Source organism: Heterocephalus glaber, unplaced genomic scaffold, assembly GCF_053883595.1.
Source record: "Heterocephalus glaber isolate CG9 unplaced genomic scaffold, H.glaber_assembly_v1.0 deba00001606, whole genome shotgun sequence".
Lineage (NCBI taxonomy): Eukaryota > Metazoa > Chordata > Mammalia > Rodentia > Bathyergidae > Heterocephalus > Heterocephalus glaber.
In genome coordinates this window covers 41,131,139-41,155,992 of record NW_028258377.1, presented here as the reverse complement: position 1 = coordinate 41,155,992, position 24,854 = coordinate 41,131,139, and the positions used below count along the sequence as shown (strand labels likewise).

Genomic DNA, 24,854 nt, shown 5'->3' with positions numbered 1-24,854 from the left:
GTAGTTGCCAAGGACTACGGGGTGGGGAGAATGGGGCATTAATGTTTAACGTGTACAGAGTTTAAGCTGGGGAAGATGAAGAAGTTCTGGAGATGGATGGTAGTAGTGGCTATACAACAATGTAATGTGTACGTACTTAAATGCCTCCTAACTGTACACTGAAAATGGCTAAAACAGTTAATTTTGTATTATCTGTATTGTACTACACACACAATACAACAGAGAAATAACACCTAAAGAATTATGTTTTGACAATTTTGTAAAACTCTGGAAATTGAAAAGTGAATTCCAAAGGGGCAGGGATCAAGGAAGAAATCACACTGAAACGAGAAATATTTTGCATGATGCAGCCAAACCAATGCTTAGAAGGAAAGCTATAGCTATCAATGTTTTCACCAAAACCAGGAGTGGCCCAAATCTGACCCAAATTTACATGTTAAGCAGGTAGGTAAAGGAGATCAAATTAAAACCAAAGTAGAGGAGCCTGTTCAGAAAAAGACAGAGTAAGCAACTCCAACCTGTCTGTCCTACTGAAAACCTTCACAGAAAACCTGACCTCAGAGTGGTGAGGAGCCCCACCCATTTCATCTTTCTTTGTTTTCTTGCCACTTGGCTCTGGATATAGGCAGCCACTGGAAGTCACAGCAGTATGAAGGGCAACTAAAGGCCTATGTGTGGCCAGAGGGCTGAAAAGGTGAACTCTAGGGAACCAGAAGCCCTGAGGAGATAGAGAGGAGGGGAACTTGGGAAAGTGACCCTGAAAGTTATTTATGAACTTCTGGGCTGACCTGTGAGTTATACACACATGAATATGACCCTAAGCACCACGGGGCAGGATCAGGAGCAACCACTGCACAAATTCCATACCAGGCCCATGGGTTATATGTGTGGGGCAGATCTGAGTAATTATGAACAGTTTTGACAACTAAACTGAAGTTGAAACTCCAACCCATAAACCTCAACCAGGAAGCTGCTTGGATTTTGTAGTCTGAAGTCAATCAGGTCTACTGCCTACTAAAAGAAACAAAGAAAGAAAATCAGTATTTTTATAGCATTTGAAGAAGACTTAAGAGTCTCATATCATGGCATTCAAGATGTCTATGATATGGGCTGAAGTCACTAAGAATAAAAAGAAACAAGAAAATTTCAACTTTCATGGGAATAATCATTAGCCATCAAATGAGATGATACCATTATCTGATACACTTTAAAGCAGCTGTCTTGTTGTGCTCGCTTTGGCAGTACATATACTAAAGCAGCTGCCTTGTGTGTCTAATTTACTTCACTTAATGTTCTAGAGGTGCATCTATGTTCCTACAAAAGACTCAATATCTTTATTGCAGAGTAGTACTCCATTGTGTATAAATACCATATTTTCTTTATCCATTCATCTACTGAAAATCAGACACAGAAGCTTAAATTATCACATGGTTTGTCTTATAGGATAAACCCAAAGTATAAATAAAAGATAAAGGAAGTAGAGAGAGAAATCTTTCACAAAGGAAAAGGGGATCAAGAGATTGGGTGGAGATTTTGTTCAGTGGTGCCAATGCCTCCTTGCAAGCACAAGGTACAGGGCCCTGAGTTTGATCCCAAGTACCAAAAAAAAAGAGATAGAGGGAGATGAGCCCAGGATTTAGCTCGGTGGACTGTGCCTGCCTCAAAAGTGCAAGGTCCTGAGTTCAATCCCCAGTACCAAAACAAAATCAAAAACAAAAACACCTCAAACAAACAAACAAACAAAAAGAGATAGAGGGAGGGAAGAGGGAGAGAAGGGCAAGGGGATGAAAAAAGAACTTCGATGTGTTGGGCACATGTACCATTCTGCACAAGGAATGCAATTATGTATTCCAAACAGACCAAAAAAAAAAAAAAAGGATGGGGATCAGGAAATGGATGGAGGGGTCAGGGATGTGGCACAGCTCCTGCCTGGCAAGTGGCCTTGAGTTCAATCCCATTACCAAAAAAAACCAGAAAAAAGAAAAAAGAACTGGATGGAGAAGGGAGGCAAGAAAGAGAAAGGGGATGAAAAAGGAGTTACGATGTGCTATGTACATGCACCAACTCCTCACAAGGAAGGTAAACATCATGTACTACAAATATGTAAAAGCAAAAAAAATCTAAAAAAAATGAAATAAACCCTTACATGCTCCAAAGAGTAAAGATGGGTACAATCTCAGCAAAGAAAACAAAGATATAAAAAAGAACCAAATGGGTATTTCAGAACTGAAAAATATACAATATCCTAATATACAAAGCTGCTTATTTATTTACAAAATAAAAATATTTAGTAGATAGATGCAATAGCAGAAAAGAGATAACAAAGAATTAGGAGACTTGAAGACAGACAGACTGAAAGAAATGATCCAATCTGAGCAACAGAAAGAAAAAAGATTGAAAATAAAAAGCCAAGAGAGCCTAATGGATCTATTACGGGACAAAACTAAAAAGATCTAACATTAATCTCACTAGAGTCCCAAGAAAGGAGAAATGTTCGGTGCTAAGAAAACAATTTGAAGAAATAATGGCTAAAAATTTACCAAATTACATAACCTACAGCCTTAGGAAGATTAGTAAACCACAAATATCATCAACACATGGAAATCCATGTATAGATGTATTAGAATCAAATTACATAAGAGAACAGAAAAGGAGGGCCAGGATTTAGCTCAGTGGTTCCACCGCCTGCCTTGCAAGCACAAGGTCTCGAGTTTGATCCCTGGTACAAAAAAAAAAAAAAGAAAAGAAAAAGAAATGCTCTTAAAAATATCCAGAGAAAAATGACTTACAGGGGTGCGCAACTGAGTAAGTGAATTTCTTCTTTTTTTGGTACTGGGGATTGAAATTGGATCTTTGCACTTGTGCAGCAGGTGGCAAAACCACTGAGCTAAATCCCCGGCCTGAATTTCTTACTGGAAACCATGAATGCCAGAAGGAAAAGTATCAATCATTTTAAAGTGCTAAAAGAAAATTAACAGTAAACCCAGGACTGTCATGAAGAACATCCTTCAGGAATGAAGGTGAAACAAACAGACTCTCATAGGAGAATCTGTCACCAGTAGACCTGCTCTGTAAGGTCATTCTACTATCAAAGCCAGGACTTTTAATAAGTGTTCTTAAACAGTGCTATTTATTTACACACCAAGATCATAAACATGACCAAGAAGAATTCATCTAGGAACTCAAGAATTGTTCACTATTAAGAATCTAGTAATAAGCCGGGCATGGTGGCGCACACCTGTAGTCCCAGCACTTGGGAGGCTGAGGGAGGAAGATCAGCAGTTCAAGGCCAGCCTGGGCTACCTATGAGTTCAAGGTCAGTTTGAACTACATAGTGAAACCCTGTCTCAAAAAACAGAACAAAGGATCTAGTAATATCATACTAATAGGTCACAGTATAAAGAATGTATCACCAACCTGATAGATGCTTGAAAAATACTTAACATCCAACATCCATTCCTGATTCAAAACAAAAACACTGGCATTACACCAAGTATAAAAATAAAACATTAGAAGAATTCTTACTAATGACAGAATCAAGGAAAGGATGCTATTACTACTAATAGTTTTTTTTTGTTTTTTTTTTGTAGAAAGGATTTTGCTAAATTGTTGAGTTGCCTGCGCTGGCCGTGAAGTTACCGTCCTCCTGCCTGAGCTTCCCAGAGTGCTGGGATTCCAAGTGTGAGCCATTACATTCAGCTATTACTATTACTATTACTTTTTACTGTTGTTCTCAAGTGTGACCAATAAAATTATGAAATTCTGAGGGGAGGAAATTTAATTTTTTCCCAGATTATATGACTATCTAGCTAGAAAATGAAAAACTGTTAGGATGCTTTTACTCAAACTTAGTGAAGTATTGTGGGCCTAAAACTTGAGCATTAAGCATCAAAAACTGTAGCTCTTCCAGGATTGGACAATGCTTCAGATCCTTAACATTCTGCTGTGTCATTAAAAGGACATTATAAAGCATACAGCCTGTGCTAGGCCACAATAAGGGTTCCAGGACTGTTGATTTTTATCATTGCCATTGTTATTATTTTATATTAAGCAGTACATAGTCCTGCATTTCCTTTTTTCCTAAGCAGAATTTTCCAGCGATGGCCCGTACTCCCTTGGCATGAAGTAATTTTTCAGCCTTTCCTAACTAACTTACAGGATTTATATAACCTAGGGACTCATCAGAACATGAGCAAGAGTCTCAGGATGGAGGTGTCTGAGGAAGCATATGTCTTGCAGCATTTACGGCTGGAAGAGGCCATCATAGAGGCCAAGAACTTGCAGAGTATTTGGGGGAGGCTGGCCAGCAGCTCCTACTCTCTGGAGCAAGTCGATACATTTCTCCTTTTATATTTCTTCCATCCACTGTGTAATAGTTAAGCTACTCCCGACACTCATCTAGAACATCTCAAAATGTTTAAAAGGCAAACAACAGGCTTTCACCTTAGCATGGTCATGGGGAGATTCCTGGAGAGCTTGAAATGTTATAGAATCCTCAACTATATTTTTAGACATAATCTTTGATAATAGATCTCTAAAACTTTATACATGTCTTAACTTTTGTTTCTTACATCATAGAACACTAAAAATTGATTTAAATCCGATGATCACGAATAAAGGCTGAAATCCACGACTTTTCATTACTAATGCTGTCCAGCTTTGATTAAACATTAACAAGCTTACCAGCAATAATACTGGCACCAAGAACAACACTTCTACCTTTATATTTTCTACTCATCTTTTATAAAACAGGAGCAAAATCTAACAAAGCATTCAACAACTATATACATATATAAAACTTTTTAGTACAGAAAAATAAAAGACAATCATGCCAAAAAGAAAATTAAACCTGGCTATACAAGTTCTAATTTTACTAGCTTTACTATGAAATAAGTGACAGCAGGGCAAAGCAAAGAAGTTACAATCTTTGCCTTTTCTTGGAATTATCATTAAACCTGAAGACAACACAAAACAAGAAAAGCACCTGTGTTCAAATTCTGGTATGCTATTTCATTTGTCTGAACCCGTTTCTCCCACTGTAAAAGAGGCCAACAATACCTACCCTCTAGTTTTGTTATGATGAGTAAATGCGGTGATGTCTGGAGGGAAGACCGGGGGCCTGATCAGCTGATGCTATCTCTTCTCAGTAAGGACGGGTCGCTAAGAGGACTAAATGGCAGACTAACCTGGCAGTAATGTCCAAGCAAATCTGGAAAGAACAAGATCTGGAGTTTGCACATCACCATATTCTCTGGGCTCAACTTCACTCCTCCACTTCTCTCAATCTTCAGCTCTCTCTGTAAGGGATATGTCTCTTCTTGTAGCTACATTCGAGTCCTTCCCTTGTTAAAAGCACCAGAGGCGCTCTGCCTTTGGCTTCTTTCTGTTCTTGTTCTTGCTTCCTTTTCCATGACAGTCAGTATTTATCTGCTCCTCCTTCACTTACTCACTTAGTCTTTACTAGCTTCTCCTTCACTTTTCCACTCACAGCATACTTCCTCAGCACTAAATGGCTCTGCTGGGTTGCAGCCACTTCCTTATCACTGGCAGGGTAAGGCACTTGCATTTCTTACTCAACACTACTTTTTCTTTCTCGCCCTTGATCCAGCTCTGCCCTCAACTGTCTGCTCCTCCTCTGCCCACACTAAGTGCCGTTTGCTAGGCATCTTCAGCCCCCAGCCAAATGTGACTGGCCTTAGGGTTCCATCCAGGCTATTCTGTCTTTCTCACTCAATATTCCTGGTAACTACCCAATCCTCATTGATGTGAATTTTACAGATATGGTTATGACTTTCAAATCTACATTTTCACCGGATTTCTAAAAATTTTACTTGATGCCATTTAACATCACTCAACAAAGACATTAAATACTTACTCTGGCAGGCACTGGGGTAGGCAGAGGATCAGAAAAGGTATACTCCATTTCGATGCAGTAGCTTATGTGCCAGTGGGCAGACAGATACCCAAAGAGGCATGTCCAATACAGTATGAGATATAATTGTAAGCAAAGGAAGAATCTTTACACTCCAACACAATGGGGAGGTCTGGGGGTAGGGTGGGGTAAAGAAGTGAGAGAGGAAACCTGAATCAACACTGTGGTTCCCACTATTGGCTCTGAAAACTCATGGAAATAACAGTGAAGGCCTTAAAACCCACTAAAACAATCTGGTGAGCACGGAAAACAGTGTGGCATGTGTACACTAACATACCCAAAAGCAACCAAGAAAGCATAAATGTCTTTAGGAAGATTGCTATTAAAAAATAAGCAGGGCCAGGGATGTAGCTCAGTGGTGCCATGCCTGCCTCACAAGTGAAAGGTCTTGAGTTTGATTTCTGGTACCAAAGGAAAAAAAACCACTCAGAGACGAAGAGGGCAGCTCATAGAATTTAAAAACCTGATAGAAAAAACAGATTTTGCACAGCAGGAGTGAAAGGAAAAGTTTTAAAAAACTACTGCTCTCCCTTCCAAGGATGCTGTGCCTCTCCCAGTGTAGGGCCTTCCAGATTGCTGTTCCCTGAGCCCAGAGTGCTTCCCCATGTGGCCCATCGCTTTACTAGAGTTCAGAAGTATCTTTCAGGAGAGGCCTTCCTCAACCAGCCCTATAAAATGGCACTTTTGTTTTTCTTTTTATTTTTTTAATGGCACTCTTGTTAATTAATCTGCTTCCTTTAAGCTGCCTTATCTTTCCACACAACACCTACCATCACATTGTATTCATTATCTCTCTTTTTTCTTTCCTTCCTTTCCCTTCTCCATCTCTTCCTTTTTTCTTTAATTTATCGTCTCCTCTACCGGAATATAAGCTCACCAAGGAAACTACTGGATTTGCTTATTGCTATATTCCAGTGCGAGGAACAGGGCCTAGCACTCAATAAATATCTATGACAGGAATAGGTCATTCGCCTAAGAATAAATAAAAATAGCAATAGTAATATAATCCACAGAAATCTATTAAAGCAATTAAAGCTGCCTTAAAGAGATCATGTTATAAGAAATAAATCAGGATTAAAAACACAAAATAGTATTGAAAATTGTGAAGTATGTAGCAAGATTCATAAACATGTCTATACTATTTGACCCAGTGATTCCTTTCCTAGAATCCTATTTTTTTTTTTTTTTTTTGGTACCAGGGATCGAACACAGATCCTTGCGCTTGCGAGGCAGGCAGCGGAACCACTGAGCTAAATGCCCATCTAGAATCCTATTCTTTAGAAAGCTTACTGGAAACTGGCAATGGTGGTCATGAGGTTTTTTCCTCTATGGTGAAATTACGCATCGCCAAAGAAACAAGTGCAATAGAATTTCTACAAGCAAGTATAGTACTGAACAACTTCTTTTCCCTCTCATAAGGAGATGTAAACACAGGCAGGCCTACTGGAGGCCTTATGACCCTGGAAGGCTATCTTACATAAAATACTTGTGCCTTTAGAAAACAATCCATTATTCCTGACTTTTGTATCTGACCTAACATTCTCATGACTATTAGCTAAACTTTCCAGGATATATGTTAGACTTAATTGACTATCCACAGCTTGACCAAGAACAGAGCCCTGACTTAACCAATCTTCTTACTAGGAATGCAGTCCAATGTTCAGATTTTCTACACCTTAACCCACCTATGTAATGCTTCCACCAATGTATTCACTGAATGTACTGACTTATAACTACTGTTGTTCTCTGTCTATAAAAGTATTTATGAGTCTTTTTTGTTTGGATCACTCAGGGCAAATTGCATCTGCACGCCCAGGCCTAGGTCACTCATACGTGGCTTAGAATAAACTTTTCTCATATTCCTTCAAAGAAGAGTTGTTATTTTGTGTTGACACTGTCAATACATTCTTTTAATGTACCACCCAGAGACCAAATAATTATTTGCTAGCTCTTTAGCGTGAAAAAAGTATACAAAAAGGACACGATGGCCTGGGAATGTAGCTTAGGGTAGAGCATTTGCCAAGCACGCACAAGGCACTCAGTTCAATCCCCAGAAATGGAAAAAGAAGTGGAGACAGATGCTTTTACACACAGTAGATAACATACAGGTGTAAAGTGCATTTTCATTAGAAAAAAAACTTAGTAATAATATCTAACAGGGAACTTTCAGCTGTGATGGGGTTAGTAACCAGGTACCCAAGATTAAGAAGCACGAAACATTCAGAGGTAAATGGGACTAACTGGGTAGTGGATACAGATTAGAAATTTGGAAACAAGAAGGGAAATGTATGAAATGTAGGGTTGCTAGGAATGCAAGCAAAGCTAAAGTCATTTTTCTTTTGTTTTTAAATCTAGACTGTATGAAACCCTTATGGAAGGCAAAGGAAAAGAAATGGTAGTTACTTTTAAGTGAGAAAGAAGATTCTAAATGTTTAAATAAATAAGGGAAAGGAAGCTAGAGGTACAGATTACGGCTGGGAAGAAACACTCATAAAAGACATTAAGAGGAGATATTCTATTCAGAGGAGACCGAATGCAAAGTATAGGTGAAGAACAAAGAGAAGGTAATAATTGCTGACACTTACTGAACACTTAGTATGTCTCAGGCATCCTATGAGTTAGTAACTCATTTAGTCCCCATAGCATATTACCTCCCCCCAAGACAAGGACACATATGAGAGCCAAGGAGAATGAGTCCTATCAGTACTGTGAGCCATCTCCTGATAGAAAATACATTAACTGGCACTAGCCTCTCAAGATCCAAAGGCCTCTGAAGCGTCTACTCCCCAGTGAGAGACACTCCTGTGACAGGGCCTAGCATCCTGACACTCACCTGGAAAGACATACCCTTGGAGGTCTTTGTTCCTCAGGCCTAGTTCTTGCTCCAGCTGGGACATCACGTTTGGTTTAGAAAGTTGATGCCCTGCTTGGAAGGAAAGAGATCCAGTATAGGTTCTGAACTGAGAGTAAAAACCAACCCAGCATAGTTCTGATCCCTTCTTTTTCAGAGCTTCTGCAACAGGAAGGTGTGGCTCAGGAAGTTCCCCATTTTCCATTCTCTACAGAAGAAAAGACCTTTCACCTTGAAACAGGGGATACCAAGCAAATACCCTAAAACAACGCTCTGTGAGGGTTAGGTTTCCAGTCCAAATCTATGAAGTTCAGAGGTCATACAGAACCAAGGGGTATCAAGAAGTAGGTCCTGAGTTACAAGTAGCCCTTACCTAGTGAGATTAGGTTCCTGTAGTTCTCCAGCATCACCTTGCCACACAAGTTTCTCTGAGCGGGATCTAGCTGCATCCACTCCTTCCAAGTGAAATCCACAGACACATCCTTGACTGTCACTAACTCCTGAAACTAAAAAGTCCTCAAGACGGGATTATGCAAAAACAAACAAACAAACAGGAAACAAAAACCAAAACAAAACTCTGAGGGCAGTGAAAAACTAAGAAGCAAGAAAGGAGAATGGACAGGATACATAGATGTAGATGAGAAAAATGTTTTACCCTCCAACATAAATAAAATAGCTGCAAGAAAAATAGGTGTTATTATGAACAAGTCAGAGATAAATACATGAGGTGATCTGGGAGTCAAGGACAGCAAGCGTAGGTATAAAGGAGTGCATGGGAGTCTTTTGGGGATCAGTGGCAGAATGTTATGGTTTATGTCTAGATGTCTCCCCAAAGCCTTGTGCACTCATAAGTGGGGCTTTAGGGAGATGACTGGGTCACAAGGTTGTGAGACTCATCAGTATCAGTATAGATTCGTTCAGTGACGAGTTTATAGCTAAAATGTGATGTGATGTTGGGAAGTGAAGATGTTGGTTAAAGCAGGTGATTCACTGGGGGCCTGGACTGGGAAAGCACATCTACTTCCCTCTTCCCTTGATCCTGGTTCCCGCTCTCATGCTATGAGCTGTTCTTCTCTGACATCCTGCCCTGCCAGGAGCCAATGAAAACTATGGTCTGAAACCTCACAAACTGTGAGCCAAAATAAACCTTTCCTTCTTAACAGTTGTGGGTATTGGGTATTATGGCTCAGCAATGAGAAAGTAACTAAGATACCCACTTAACTTGAAAATGCTATTTCAAATTTCCATGTCCATTGCAGCCTTATTCTCTAGCCTTTAATGGAGTAACTAAGACACTCTAAGCAATTAATATCTTTTTAATGAGGGAGCATAAAACCAACTGGGTAATTATTAGAAATAGCTCACATATCTATACTGTTTTTCATATGCCCCTCCCTTATGTAGTTCAGATACAAACCTACTAGATTGACAGCAAAAGTATTTCATAGATGAGGAATCTGATAATCAAAAAGATTAAGTAACTTATCCAAGATTACACAGTTGGAACTCAAGCCCAATGTCATCTAACTTCCTATGCTGTGAGACAAGAAAGTGGTCAAGAGCCTCCCTTGCTCTCGGTGGTCGCCCTCCCCCTCCCCCTCCCACCTGTTGACACAGCCTGGTCCTTCCGGCACCCAAGGCAGTGCTGGCCTCTGCCTCCACCGGGCTGGCCCGATCCTCCCGCCTCGCCCTCGCCGTAGTCATGGCTGCTGATGGAGTGGATGAATGCCCCTGCCGTGCTCATCCCTGCTGTTGGCTTCTCACTTGGGGAATGTCACTCCCACTGCTCCGCCTTACTTGCAAGAAAGCAGCCCCAGAGCAGAACTCCCACCTCCATACACAGCCATTGCCAGTCCAGATGCCAGTGGTATTCCTGTAATCAACTGCTGCGTGTGCCAATCTCTAATCAATTTGGACGGCAAACTTCACCAACATGTGGTTAAATGCACGGTTTGCAATGAAGCTATCCCAATTAAAAACTCCTCAACAGGGAAGAGGTATGTTAGATGCCCTTGTAATTGTCTTCTCATTTGTAAGGACACATCTCGGCAAATAGGGTGTCCGAGACCTAACTGCAGATGCATAGCTAAACTTGGTCCAGTAATGCCTATTTCTGAAGAACAACCAGCTCAACCTGCATTGCCTGTCCAATCAGAAGGTACCAGGATCATGTGTGGGTAATGTGGAAACACATTCCTGTGGATGGAACTGAGGTTCAACACTCTGGCAAAATGTCCACACTGTGAAAAAATCTCTCCAGTGGGTAGTACACTTCCAGGAAGGCACTGCTGTGCATACATTACCATTGGAATGATAAGTATTTTCAGTGGAATTGGATTAACTGTTGGCACCCAAGATTTTGCAAGACAATTTCATGCAACCTACAGTTCTTGGGCCTTTGCTTATTTCTTAGATTTGATCTGCCTTATCCGAGCTTGTTACTGGGGAGCCATAGGAGTCTGTTATCCAGAACACAGTTTTACGTAAACTTACTTATGATTCAGTGAAACAGGTGAGATTGTCTAGCAGTTCTTGATAAACTACTCTGGATATCTTTAAATCATTTATTCTAATGGATTCCATTCTGGCTTATGTATAATAGTTTCAAGACTTTGAGAGTCTCAAATAAATGTTCATTGCATTACATTACATGCAAAGTTTGTTTTGCTGCTGGATTTTCAAACACAGAAAGATAAAGCTGTGTTTTTATGTTCTTTTAAAGCAATTAAAGATATTTTTGGATTTGTCACCAAATCTTACATATTATATCACGTTTGTTTTGTTTAAATCAGTTATTCCATTACTTGCTGATCTATGAGTGCTCCCAAAAGTGTTTATAAATGTTCCACAATAGTTTCACATTTATACGTGTATTTTTTACAGTATCAAAATTGCTTGCTTTATAATCTAAGTACTACTCATTTTTGCTTGAACTGCTTAATTTTAACCTAAGATTATAGGTTATTCAGGAAAAAAAATTGAGTGTATTTTCAAAAACTTGACATTCTTGTCAGAGAAACATTTCTAGATATTGTATGCTAGTCTTTTTGGTTGTTTATAGAAAGATACAATATTTTGATAGTAATTTAAAATATAAGACTGAAAGTATTTATTTCTCCACAGTTGGAGATGTTGGATAAATGTCTTTTCTCAATAATCACAGGAGTTTTTGTCTTTCATTTTTGTCTTTTCATTGGCCAATTATAGTAAATCTGGTCTGGATTTATAGACTTTAATATTAATCAGCTGTATGTATTCCTTTATCGATACCAGAGGAAGGATTTCACATAACATGTTTTTACTTGCCCATTAAATCAAAGATATACTTTCATTGAGTTATGCTCCTTTTCATTACATCATGGTAAATTTTTCTTATTTGGATAATTATGTGCCACTTATATGTGAAAGAAGCCTACAACATTTTGCACTAGTTAAAATGTTAAGATTAGAGGTACTCTTACCATTCTTCTCAAATATACCTGGTCAGATAATTAAATTATCCAATTTATTCAAGAAAACATCAACGATAAAGAGCAACATAGTTTTCTAAGAATATGCTGGGATTTATGGAATCAGCTCTTGAACTGCCCGTCTTTGCAGTTTTGAAAAGAAATTGGTTAATGGAAAATTAATGTTCTAAAGTCTTTCATGTAGTACAATTAGATAATGAGATGATTTGAGTAAATTAATTGGTGATTCCAAGGATAAGACTGATGTTTTAAATTATTTATTTTCCTAACTAGTATAAAAATGTACTCACCAGAGAGTTTGGAACAAAATACATGTAAACTTCAAAGAGTGAATGATAAATGTACCAATGCAGTAGCTCAGGATTATATATGTACCTTTGAAAACACACTAATAAAGATGATTGTTCAAAAGAAAGAAAGAAAGAATGAATGAAAGAAAAAAAGAAAGAAAGAAAAGAAAAGAAAAGAAAAGAGGTCAAGAAAAGAACCCTAGCAGCACCCAGCAAACAAAAGTAAGCGAGACTGAAGGTCAGGGAAAGAGCGGTTCAAGATGGAGGTCACGGTCAACAGTAGCAGAAGTGGAACAGATCAAACAGAATGATTACTTAAAAGGACTGCTGGCTCACAAGTTAGCTAAGGGCTGGAGATTTAGCTAAGTGGTTCTGCCGCCTGCCTTGCAAGCACAAGATCCTGAGTTCGATCCCTGGTACCAAAAAAAAAAAAAGTTAGCTAATTTCAGTTAAGTGGTGGAGGCAGCAGTGAGCTTACTGTGGGTAGAAGAATAAGTGAATATAAAGAATCTGAAGCAGTCATATTAATTACTCAAAAATTTTTGTGAAAAAGATGAGAGATAAGACTATGGAAATAAGGAAGTAATAAATAATGGAAATGAAGTAATGGAAAACTCTTCATAATTTAAGGACAGAGAGCATTTTAGTATATATATAGGCAAAGGGGACAAAGTAATGGAGAAGAACTGGAGAGACAAGAGATAGAGTAGAAAATTATTTCCCAAAATATGTGCATTTTATTTCTAATACTAGGAATTCTAAAAAACTATCAATACTCAGGCACAGAATTAATTTTTTTTCTATCTACCTCATTATTTTCTGAGCTAAATCTCCGGTCTTATTTTCTCCTAATTTGAATAGAAGGACTTTATCTCACTCTAATAAAAGCCACCTATGACAGACCAACAGCCAACATCATACTAAGTGGTCAAAAACTGAAAGCTTTCACTCTAAAATCAGGAACAAGACATGGATGGCCACTGTCATCACTCCTGTTCAGTATAGTTCTGGAAACAACAGCCAAAGGAATTAGACAAGAGACAGAAATAAAAGGAATAAGGATAGGAAAGGAAGAAGTCAAATCATGTTTATTTGCTGATGACATGATACTCTAGGAGAAGACCGCAAAAACTCCACCAAAAGACTCCTAGAATTAATAACCAAATTCGGCAGCATAGCCGGATACAAAGTGACTAAAAAGTCAATAGTGTTCCTGTATACGAATAACAAACTCACTGAGAGAGAAATAAGGGAAACGATACCTTTCACACTAGCATCAAGAAAAATGAAATACTTAGGAACCAACCTAATAAAGGAAGTAAAAGACCTATATGTCGAAAACTACAGAACTCTGAAAAAGGAGATCTAAGAGGATATCAGAAAATGAAAGATATTTACTGGATATCAGAACCAATGGATAGGAAGAACAAGTATAGTGAAAATGGCCATACTTCCAAAACTGTTATACAGATTTAATGCAATCCTGATTGAAATACCAACAGCACACCCCACAGAACTAGAGAAAACAATACTAAAATTCATTTGGAACCAAAAGAGACATACAATAGCAAAAGCAATCCTGGGCAACAAGGGCAAGGCAGAGGGCTTCACAATCCCAGATTTGAAGTTATACTACAAAGCTATTATGATAAAAACAGCATGGTATTGGCCAAAAACAACAACAACAACAACAACAACACACCCAAACCAAACCCAAGAATCAATGAAACAGAATAGAAGATGCAAAAAACAAAAACAAAAACAAAAAACCCTCCAAGAACACTCAGCTACCTTACCTTTGACAAAGGGGAAAAATGCCTTCACTGGAAGAAAGATAGCCTCTTTAATAAATGGTGCGGGGAAAACTGGCTTTCCACATGCCAAAAATTGAACCTAGACCCATATCTCTCACCATGCACTAAACTAAAATCAAAATGGATCAAAGACCTAAATATTAAAAAAGAAACACTAAATCTGCTGGAAGATGGAATAGGTAAAATTCTTGAAGATATATGGCAAAGACTTTATGAAAAAAACCCTGATCACACAGGAAATATTGCAAAGAATCAACAATTGGGATCATATCAAATTAAAAAGCTTTTAGACAGCAAACCACCAACAGAGTGAAGAGATAACCCACAGAATGAGAAAAAATTGTCAGATGTTCCTCAAAGGACAAACATCTAGAATATATAAAGAACTCAAAAACCCCAGATATCCCCAATTTAAAGAACCAATCCAAAAATGGGCATCTGAAATGAACAGACATCTCTCAGATGAAGAAGTACAACAGCAAAAAATAAATATATGAAAAAATGCTCAACATCACTGGTCAGTCAAGAAATGCAAATTAAAACAACACTGAGATTCCATCTCACTCCAAAAAGAATGGCTATCATCAAGAAATCAACCAATAATGAATGCTGGCAAAGTACTTGGGAAAAAGGAACACTTCACTGCTGGTGGGAGAGTAAACTGGTACATTCACTATGGAAATCATTATGAAGATTTCTCAAAAAAACTAAAACTAGAGGTTTCATTTGACTCAGCTGTTCCCCTGCTAGGTGCCCTCCTGAGAGACTTAAAAGCATTATATATGCATGCTCATGTTTATAGAAGCACAATTTATAATAGTTAAATCTTGGAAATGGTCCATATGCCCATCAACAAGAGGAATGGATAAAGAAAATGTGTGTATTTATATACAATGGAGTACTACTCTGTCATAAAGAAGGATAAACTTGAGTCATTTGTAGAGAAATAGATGCACCTTGAGACCATAATCTTAAGTGAAATAAATCAGACACACAAGTTTAATTATTGCATTGTTTCTCTTGTGTGAGAAACCCAAAGGGTAAATGAGCATAATGGAGGATAGATATTGGTAAGCAGGAAGAACATGTTCAAATGGGAAGGGGAAGGACCAGGGATTTAGCTCAATGGCATCGCTCCTGCCTTGCAAGTGCAAGGTCCTGAGTTCGATCCCCAGTACAAAAAAACCCCCAACCAAACAAACAAAAAAACAAATGGGAAGGGAAACAAGGAAGCAGGAAGGGAAGGAAAGGAAAAGGGAAAAAAAAGGGAATAGAAGCAAAAGATGGAAACAAAGCTTTTATAAATGGGGAGGGGAAGAAGAGTTGAAGGGGAGGAGAATGGGGAAAAAAAGGAAGCAAGATATATTACGTACAGGAACAAATTTCCTATGATGAATGTGATCAATGTGTATGACAAAGACATACTAATTTTGAAAAGTTGAAAAAAAGAGGTAGAGACAAGATATGGCAGACATATATAAATAAGAAGCAGGGAGGATAGCAGGTATATCAAGCAATGTGCAATACAAGAAGAAATAAGACATAAGCCTCTTTAAGATGGTATCACGTCAGAAATAGATTTCTTTTCACAAGAATCCATTTTTGTCAATTAGTTGTTCTGTTAGCTAAATATATGAGATAAAAATTAAAAGCCAGAATTCAGATTGTTATGTGTTGGTTTCCTTCAAAGCTCCAAACACTCATCATTGTATGTTAGAAGCCAGGATGCCAGGGAACTTCTCCCCTCATCACTGTGGTCCCTGTGTTGGCCACAGGGTTGTGAAGCTCTGATTTAGATAACTACAGAAGGGTATGGGACTTTTAAAAGGCTATGTGAAATTTAGTAACATCATTCACAAAGTGCGTTTGTTGTTATCCCTTAAAATGTTATCTTATTGGGTCTTCACCGCTACCTCACCCCACCATTACATTAAGCAGAGTAACTCTTTGTGTTTGAAAAACATAGCTTTGTGGGTTTGTCTTACTCATGCAGATTTTTCTTAAAACTAAAAACAGACTTTTTGATGTTTTTATTCTTCAAAAAGGTCATACATCAAATGGAATAAATAGGCGATCTTAAATCATAAAAGTATAATTTATAAAGAATATAATAAAGTGATGAACTTTTAGCACAGCAGCAAAAGGTCTTCAGATACAATACTTGCCAGTCCAAAACCGTTTTTCTTTACAAAATCTCAATCAGTTAAATCCCAATCACAACAGGAACTAAAAAGGAACCACCTAGGAATACACTTACGAGAAATATGTAAGTTTCCTTATCAGTCTGTGAAAACCTAACAAAGGCCGTAATGAAAGAGATGAAGAGAGTGAAGGATAATTTTGTTACTTAATAGGAAGAATAAGTGTTGTAAAGGTAGTAGTCTTCCTCAAACTGATATATCTGCTTCTTGAAATTCAAATCAGGATGGCATAGTTTTACTGTTTTATTGTTACCGTGGGAAGTTGGTAATAGATGATAAAACTTGACTGGAAGGTTACATGTGTAAGAACAGTAACTAAAATTTTGAAGAGAAAACTGAGGAGGGATTTGCCTTACAAAATAAAATAAAATCTAAAATAACAAATAAAATAGTAGGACACAACAAACTAGAACTACGGGATGGAATCCAGAAAAATAAGCTGTCATGCATATTAGGTATATGGAAATTCAGTATAGTTTAAAAGTTGCATTTCACATCTAGGGAAAATGAACAGATTATCCAATAGATGGTACTGGCTCAAATGCCATCTCCTCAGAGGGGCGGCTCCTGCTCTCCCCAGCAAAGAGGCCCCTACTTACGCTCCACCTACCACACGGTCCTTCCCAGCTCCTGTAGTCATCCTCAAGCCTCAACATTTCCTCTCTACCATCTGCCTCCACTACAAGAATGTAAGACCTGCAAGAAGAGCTTGCCAGTTTTATTCACTGCTGCCTTCTCACTATCCAGAACCCTGCTCCACACATGGTAGGTAGGTGCTGAGTATCTTGTTCAATGAATGGATGGATGGTTGGATGAAATGACCCACCACCATGTCGAATGAAGTTAGATCCTCACCTCACAACATATACAAGGAATCACAAACAGCTCACGGGTGTAAATTTAACATTATAAGAGTAATAGAAAACAAAGAAAAATATTTATATAACCTTGGAGTACAGAGCCTTTCATAGCCATGAGTCCTTAGTCAAACAAAGGAAAATAAATATAACTGCAAAAAACCCTTATCTGTAGCAGATGTAATAAAAAAATTAAAAGAAAAATGTCCGAAAACAATGTTGGCAACTTATGGCCAAGGATTACTATCCACGTTGTATAAAAGGCCTCTGTTATATAAAAATAACCTAATTGGGCAAAGGACACAGATTGGTATTTTAAACAATTGGAACAAAGAATATCATAGTTGTTTTTGAGGGGTGGAGACCTGGAATTTTATGTTGTAACCTTTAGAGTTTAAAAAAAGTGGGCCAGGGATTTAGCTCGGTGGTGCCGCCACCTGCCTCCTGAGCGCAAGGTCCTGAGTTCGATCCCCAGTACTGTGGGAAAAAGGAAAACAGGCTGTAAGAAGCCAGGCATGGTGGTACCTATCTAAAATACCAGCCTTCGTGGAGGCTGCAGCAGAAGGGTCTCAAGAGTGAGCCCAGTAACAGAAATTTAGGGACTTACTGAGACACTGTCTTGAAAGGGGGCGGGCAGGGGTTGGGATTTACTTCAGTGCAAAGGCCCTGGTCAGTCCTGCCTACTGAAGAAAAGACTACAAGATATGATTAAGCTATGTATCTTATACTCAGAAAAACAGTCACATTTATAGGCAAAAAACTCATACTTGGGCAATTCATAGTCATAAAGGAAAGATGAAAATAGAATGACGAATATAGGAAAATGGCTCTAATTTTGGACTAACATGACCCCAAATATCTGATACTATACATCAAAATTTCATTCAATTTATATCTTGTAATCATTGTTTTTAGTCAGTCACTCATTTCCCATTACCTGCTATACAGCTCTCAGAGAGCAGCCACTTGGAGATGCAGAAGCAAACTGAAGAAGTATCTGTAGACAGCTGATGTCACAGATCTAGGCCAATGTCCCTTAATAGAGTCTGCTTAAATGAACAATAGAACAATAGAAGACAGAAGCTTCTTACATATGTGCCGATATGGACAGGTCTCCAAGATACTGCAGTGTAAAGCACAAAAAATACACACTAAAACATGAAGAGCTGAATCCTGATTAGTATTACTTGTTACCAACTGGCTAAAATATTATGGGAAATATATATTATATATGTAATTATATAACTATATACAAATACATATACATTCTATATGTATATACACAGGGTTCCACAGTCAGCTCTGGAAAGCGTAAGAAATTGCTATCATCACCTTCTACAGGGAGGCTTGGAGACAAGGGTGGGAAGGAGACATTTTGTTTAAGTGCATACTCATTTATATATATTTTTGTTGTTGTTGTTTTTTGGTACCGGGGATCGAACTCGGGTCCTTGCGCTTGAGCAGCAGGTGGCGAAACCACTGAGCTAAATCCCCGGCCCCCCATTTATATTTTTTGAATTGTGGCTCATGTGACTATATCAGCCATTTGGATTTTAATTGAAAAATTGGAATCAAATCATGAGGAAACATCAAATAAATTCAAACTGAGGAAGAGTCTACAAATTAGCTTATACTCTTCGAAAGTATCAAAGTCATCAAAGGAAAAGAGTGAAAAACTATTCCAGTTTAAGGGAGACTAAGGAGATACTGTAGCTAAAAGCAAAGTGTGATTAGATCCTTGACTAGATAAAGAATATTTTGGGAAAGGGGGCAAGATATAGTAAGGTTTGTAAATTAGTGGTGGTATTATGTAAGTTAAGTCTTCTCATTTTGACACATATTCTGGCTATATAAGCTAATGGCTTTATTTTTAGGAATCATATGCATACTTTGATATTTAGAGTTAAATCATGTCTCAACATTTTCTCAGATGGTTCAGATACACACACACACACACACACGGAAAGAGAAAGAATGAAACACACTATGGCAAAATGTTAATCCAAGTGAAAGCTATTCATAAATACTTTGTATTATTTTTGTAACAGTGTTTTAAGTCTGAAATAATTCCATAATAAAAGACTTTTTAAAAAATATGAGATACCATTTTCCGCCCTCAGGAATAACTAACATTAAAGGACTTATACTATAACATATTATGGATTGAATTATGTCCCTCAAAAAAGACATACTAAAGTCCTAACTCTTAGTACCTAAGAATGTGACCATATGTAAATAGGATCACTGCAAATTTAGTCCATTAAGATAAGGTCATAATGCAGTAGGGTGGGCCCCTAATCTAGTATGACGGGTTTCCTTATTTTAATAAAAATCCATTTGAAGACACTGACATACACGGGGAGCACCATGTGACAAAGACAGAGAGTGGAATTATGGAGCTACCACTTAATTAACACCAAGATTTCTAGCAACCACCAAAGGGGAAAAAGTAGAGAGAGGCAAGGAAGTATATTATACTTATAGGAGTTTAAGAAAGAGTAGGACCCTCTCTCTACCTGTGCTGATTTTTGACTTCTGACTTCCAAAACTGAGACAATAAATTTCTGTTGCTTTGACCAACCAGTTTGTGGTACTTTGTTACAATAGCCTTAGGAATACATATACCAAGTGTGGAAGAGGATACAGAACAAGGAGAATTTCCAGACACTTATCTTAGTTGTCTCTTACAAGTCAGACACACCCTTGAGCCCCTAATTGCACTCCTAGTATTTACCAAAGAGACATGAAAGCACACAGCCACACGAAGACTTATCCACGAGTATGTGTAGTAGTTTTATTCAATAGTAGCTAAAAATAAGAAACAAACTGAAAAGGGTAACCATAAGTGAACAGATGAACAAAATGTGGACTTAATGGACTATTTAGATGTAAAAAGAAAGGAACTACTGGTACATGGACTACCACAGATAGATTAAAAAAACATGTTGAGCAAAAAAAAGCCAGGCACAAAAGTACACCTACTGGTATGATTTCATTTCTATGAAGTTCTAGAATAGATTCGACTAATCTATAATAGTAGAAATCAAATCATGGTTGCCTGGGATTGCAGATGTGGACCATGATAAGAATTCTGACTTGTCCTAGATTTTATTATAGGTCAGAAATAGAGGGGGGAGAGAAATAAGAGAGGGCCATTTTAATTCACACCTTCAATTAAATCAACAAAGGAAAAACAACGATGCCACATTCCTTCCTGTATGCTGAAGTTCATTTATCAAGGCCACATCCCGTTCTGGTTTTTTGGGGGGGTTTTTTTGGTACCAGGGATCGAACTCGGGTCCTTGCGCTTGCGCAGCAGGCGGCGAAACCACTGAGCTAAATCCCCGGCCTCCCATTCTGTTTTTGAAACCAACCAACCATGTAGCAAAAACTTTTCTTCATGGTCACACTTCGTATCTCAGGCTTCCTATCTCAGGCTCTGTCCACTTGTGTCATCTCACCCCCTTATCTCCAGCCAATGAAGGCTGAATGCAAGTTATTCGTGCTTCTCCTCAAACTTGTATTGTAAAACACCCTGGCCCTTTTGTCTCATGAACATTTTTCCAACAGCTGTCTGGCCATGGTGGCTTTGGGAATTGGTCCCAAGACTGGGCTTTAGATTCTGGCTAGCTTCTACACAGCTCCATAAATCCTTTATTTCCAAAGACCTCTTAATCTTGAGTTTGATGTAACAACTAGGAGGCATGGGGATACTTTCTAGGGTGATGAAAATGTCCTACATCTTGATCAGGATGATAGCTATATTAGTGAATAAATTTGTCAAAACAACAAATTTTATGCTGCAAGTGGGTTATTTTATAGGACTTATGTCCCAAAAAGAATCGATTTAAACATTTAATGATTATTTTATCTAAATAAAATCAAGTCTAAGCTAACAACCAAACCAAAACCTTCATCAATGAGAATCTGAATGTCCCCCTGTGACTATGCCTCTTTGAACCTTCCCTCCTCCAGGCCAGGATGTAGCTCAGCCGCACAGCGCCTGCCTGGCAAGCATGGAGCCCTGAGCTAGATTCCCGGTACCAAAAAAGAAAAGAAAAGAAAGAAAAAAGAAAAGAAAAAAGAGAAGAGAAAAGAAAAGAGCCCACCTTCCCTCTTCCAGAAACTCCTTCACTCTAATATTCATTACTCTTTTGTGGTGGTGGTTCTGGAGACTAAACCCACTGCACATTCTAGGCAAGTGCTCTACCCAAGCTACAGCTCCAGACCCTATTGAGTTATTTTGCCTTTTAAAATGAGCTTAATAATACTGAGGAGAGAAAATACCACAAACAGAAATCTCAACAGTTTATACCTCATACTTGTCAGTACAAAGCCTTTGTAAACTGTTTTCTTTGATAAATAAACAAATGACATATTTAAGAGAACCCTAATACAAGATCTTTTGAAAAGAGAAAACACATTTAGTCTTGCAGGCAACAAAGTAAGCTTAAACTTTAAGAAAAAAAAAGCACTTAGGACCATGATGTCCCCTTGGTATTTTACTTTCTTTTTCGGAAAAAGTTCCAGGTTCTGGGAAATACTAATAGATTCCAATTTCATGAAATCTCTAAGGGCAAAAAAAAAAAAATCTGGGCTTCTCACTTAGGATTTCAGTTCCTTGATTTCCTCTTTCTGATAGACACTGGTTTTTCCTAGAAAAGCCTTCATTATGCAAATTCCCTTACCAGAATTCCTTCTAAGGGGACTCATGTCTAAGATCTCCCCTCCATCCCCATGCACACCAGTTCACCAAACAAACTTCTTGCATGGCACTTGACCCCAAACTTTCTGTGTGACTCCGTCCACTCTAGTCTGGTGTGTTTGACCATCAGTCACTGCTGCACTCACCCCACCACCGACACTCTAAACACAAGCTCTTGGCTGGAATAATACTAAGGATCCCTACCACTCACTCAGTATCTTCCACAGTCTAGGAACTAAGCTAGACACTTTTCACTTACATTATTTTATTGGAACTTTCAGGAAACCACACAAAATTGTAACCATGTCAGATGTATGGTAGACATTGTTAATGCTGTTATTTCTATCATCACCAATGGGGAAATAACGTTTCATGGAAACTGAGTATGATTTTCATCCCTTTTCTGACCCTTGAGCACCATAAAGAACTCAGCAGGCCAGGGTACCCACTGGCATCTAAAAATACCCCAAATCCTGATACGCCAGTAGTCCTATCTTCTGCAAAGAGTCCCATATACAGTATGGAAGTAAGGGAAATGTTTGAGAGAGAAAAACGAGCTCATCGGAGCTCCCAAAGGCAGAGGCCCATTTGCCACTGTCTTCTCTTTCCTTCTTGTGGGGTCCTTCCCAAGGAAGGTGCAGATTCCAAGAAGGCAGAGCAGAGGGAAGAAAAGGAAGGAAAGCCAAGAGAAATGAGACTTCTGTAACACCACCAATAAAAATACCTCCAAATGGATAAGAAGTATAAGGTATCTTCAAAAAGAAAACGACAATGTTTATTTGTAGAGTTTGCTTTATTAAGATCATTTAGATATATAAAGGAAGATGAAAACAGAAAGACGTGCTGTAATCCTGGATAGGAATAATCTTGGGGTGCTAAATTGTCACTTTTTTTGAAATTAGTTTATAAACTTATAATCCTAGTGAACCTATACCTAAATAAAAATATTTAAAAGTAATTATGAAAAAAATGATTAAACTTAATTGTGTTCTACGGCAGAGCCAGGAAATTTTTAAAGGACTACTGATGTAGACAAATACCACATGTTGTCATTCATATGGGGAAGCTAAATAAGCTGATCTCATGTAAGCAGAGAGCAGAATAGTGCTTACCACAGGCTGTAGAAGGGATGGCACAGTAGTGAGGGGTTGGTTATCGGGTATAAAAATACCAATAAGAGGAGAAATAAATCTTAATGTTCTAGAGCTCAGTAGGAGCTCAGTTAAGAATAATAATACATATTTCAAAAGGAAGGATTTTAATGTTCTCAATACACAGAAATAATAAATATTTGAAGTCACAGATATGCTGATTACTCTGACTTGTTCATTATACACTGCATGCATGTATTATCACACTGTACCACACAAGTACATTATGTCAATTACAAATTTTAAAATAATAAAAAGCATACTGATGAGTGAGACCTTGCCCAGTAATTTTTTTAAGGTTATGAGAACCTAGTATTATGGAAGAATCATTCATTCATCAAACATATTGTCATCCTACTGTGTAAGGAGCACCATTCCAAACAGCGGCAGTGAGTACAGCTTTAATTAAAACAGATAAATTACCTTCCTGAGTGTGGAGTCTAAAAGGGAAAAGGATCAACAGAACAAATTAAAATTCTACCAAAATAAACAGTTCAGGGAAAAAAAATTTGTATGTAAGAATTCAGGGGCAGCGGATATAATTTAGTGCCAGAGCACTTGGTAGCAGGAGGCCCAGGGTTCAATTCCCAGCACCAAAAAAGAAAAGAGAAAAAAAAAAAAGAATTCTGGATATGAAAAAAGTGACACTTCACATCAATGAAGAGTTAATTATTCAATAACGTATAGCATGGGCTTCCCGTCTGGAAAAGAATGAATAGGTATACATGGAATAAAACAAAAGTATTAAATGACAGACGAATATTTTTGTTTCATGGAACAGAAGCCCCTCCCCACCAATAATAACCTCAAAGACTCAAACACAGAGGGAATGTTTTATGTCTGTCCATGTGAACGTGTAACATTTCTACACAGTCAGGAAACATGCTTAGGTATCAAACACAAAATTTAAAAATACAATGGGCTGGGGTTATATAGCTCAGTGACACAGCACTTGCCTAGCATTCCCAGAATAGAAAAGCAAAATTAAAAAGCAAAAAAACAGCAAACTGCATAAAAATATTTGAGTTTTCCAAATGCAAATTTAAACAACCCTATCATTTGCACCTCTCAGAAGGTTAAAGTCAATACTAACATCCAGAGTTGGTGTGGGTCTATCAGGCACTCTATCATGCCAAGTGTTTACATAAACGGCTACTTTTTTGGAAGGAAATAAAATAGGCATATCCAAAGTCTTACAGTACCCTTGACCTAGAAATTTCACTGGAAGAGATTTAGGGAATGACACTACAATCCAAAAATATGTGAAGCCTGATGACCTGTATCACTTAAAATATAAAAACAAAACAACCCCCCCCCAAAAGTCTAAAGGATTAAATATAACACAACTATACTTTCCCTCACATTAAAATTATGATGCCAGCCGTTTAAAAAATTTGTATAAGTAGATGTATTCAACATATTAAATTTTTAGAAAAGTTTATGCTATGTTTTTTGAGTGGTGGTTACACAAACTGGAGCTTAACATTCGTGCGCTGCAACTTGCCAAATATATCTCATAACTCAATTTTAAAAAGAAAATGGAAAAGATATATTCATATTTGTTTAAAACTCAAGTGTTTCTA

General features: G+C 38.0%; 1 protein-coding gene and 1 pseudogene across 2 annotated transcripts in view; one reads left to right on the top strand and one right to left on the bottom strand.

Moving 5' to 3' along the window:
* Window positions 1–24,854, bottom strand: part of Zfp2 (ZFP2 zinc finger protein) — a 37,627-nt gene that overhangs the window by 12,134 nt on the left and 639 nt on the right. Inside the window, exons 1-2 of one of the 2 annotated variants that reach the window (XM_021242194.2) lie at window positions 9,157–10,372; window positions 8,766–8,855 (exon numbers count right to left, since the gene is read on the bottom strand). The exons of the other annotated variant lie outside the window; for it this stretch is intronic. Coding sequence (XP_021097853.2) covers window positions 8,766–8,855; window positions 9,157–9,232 — 166 coding nt within the window. The 5' untranslated portion in view covers window positions 9,233–10,372. Of the gene's footprint in view, window positions 1–8,765; window positions 8,856–9,156; window positions 10,373–24,854 lie in introns of those variants that run through there. 2 annotated transcript variants of the gene reach the window in all.
* Window positions 10,486–11,291, top strand: LOC147823034 (type 2 phosphatidylinositol 4,5-bisphosphate 4-phosphatase pseudogene; annotated as a pseudogene).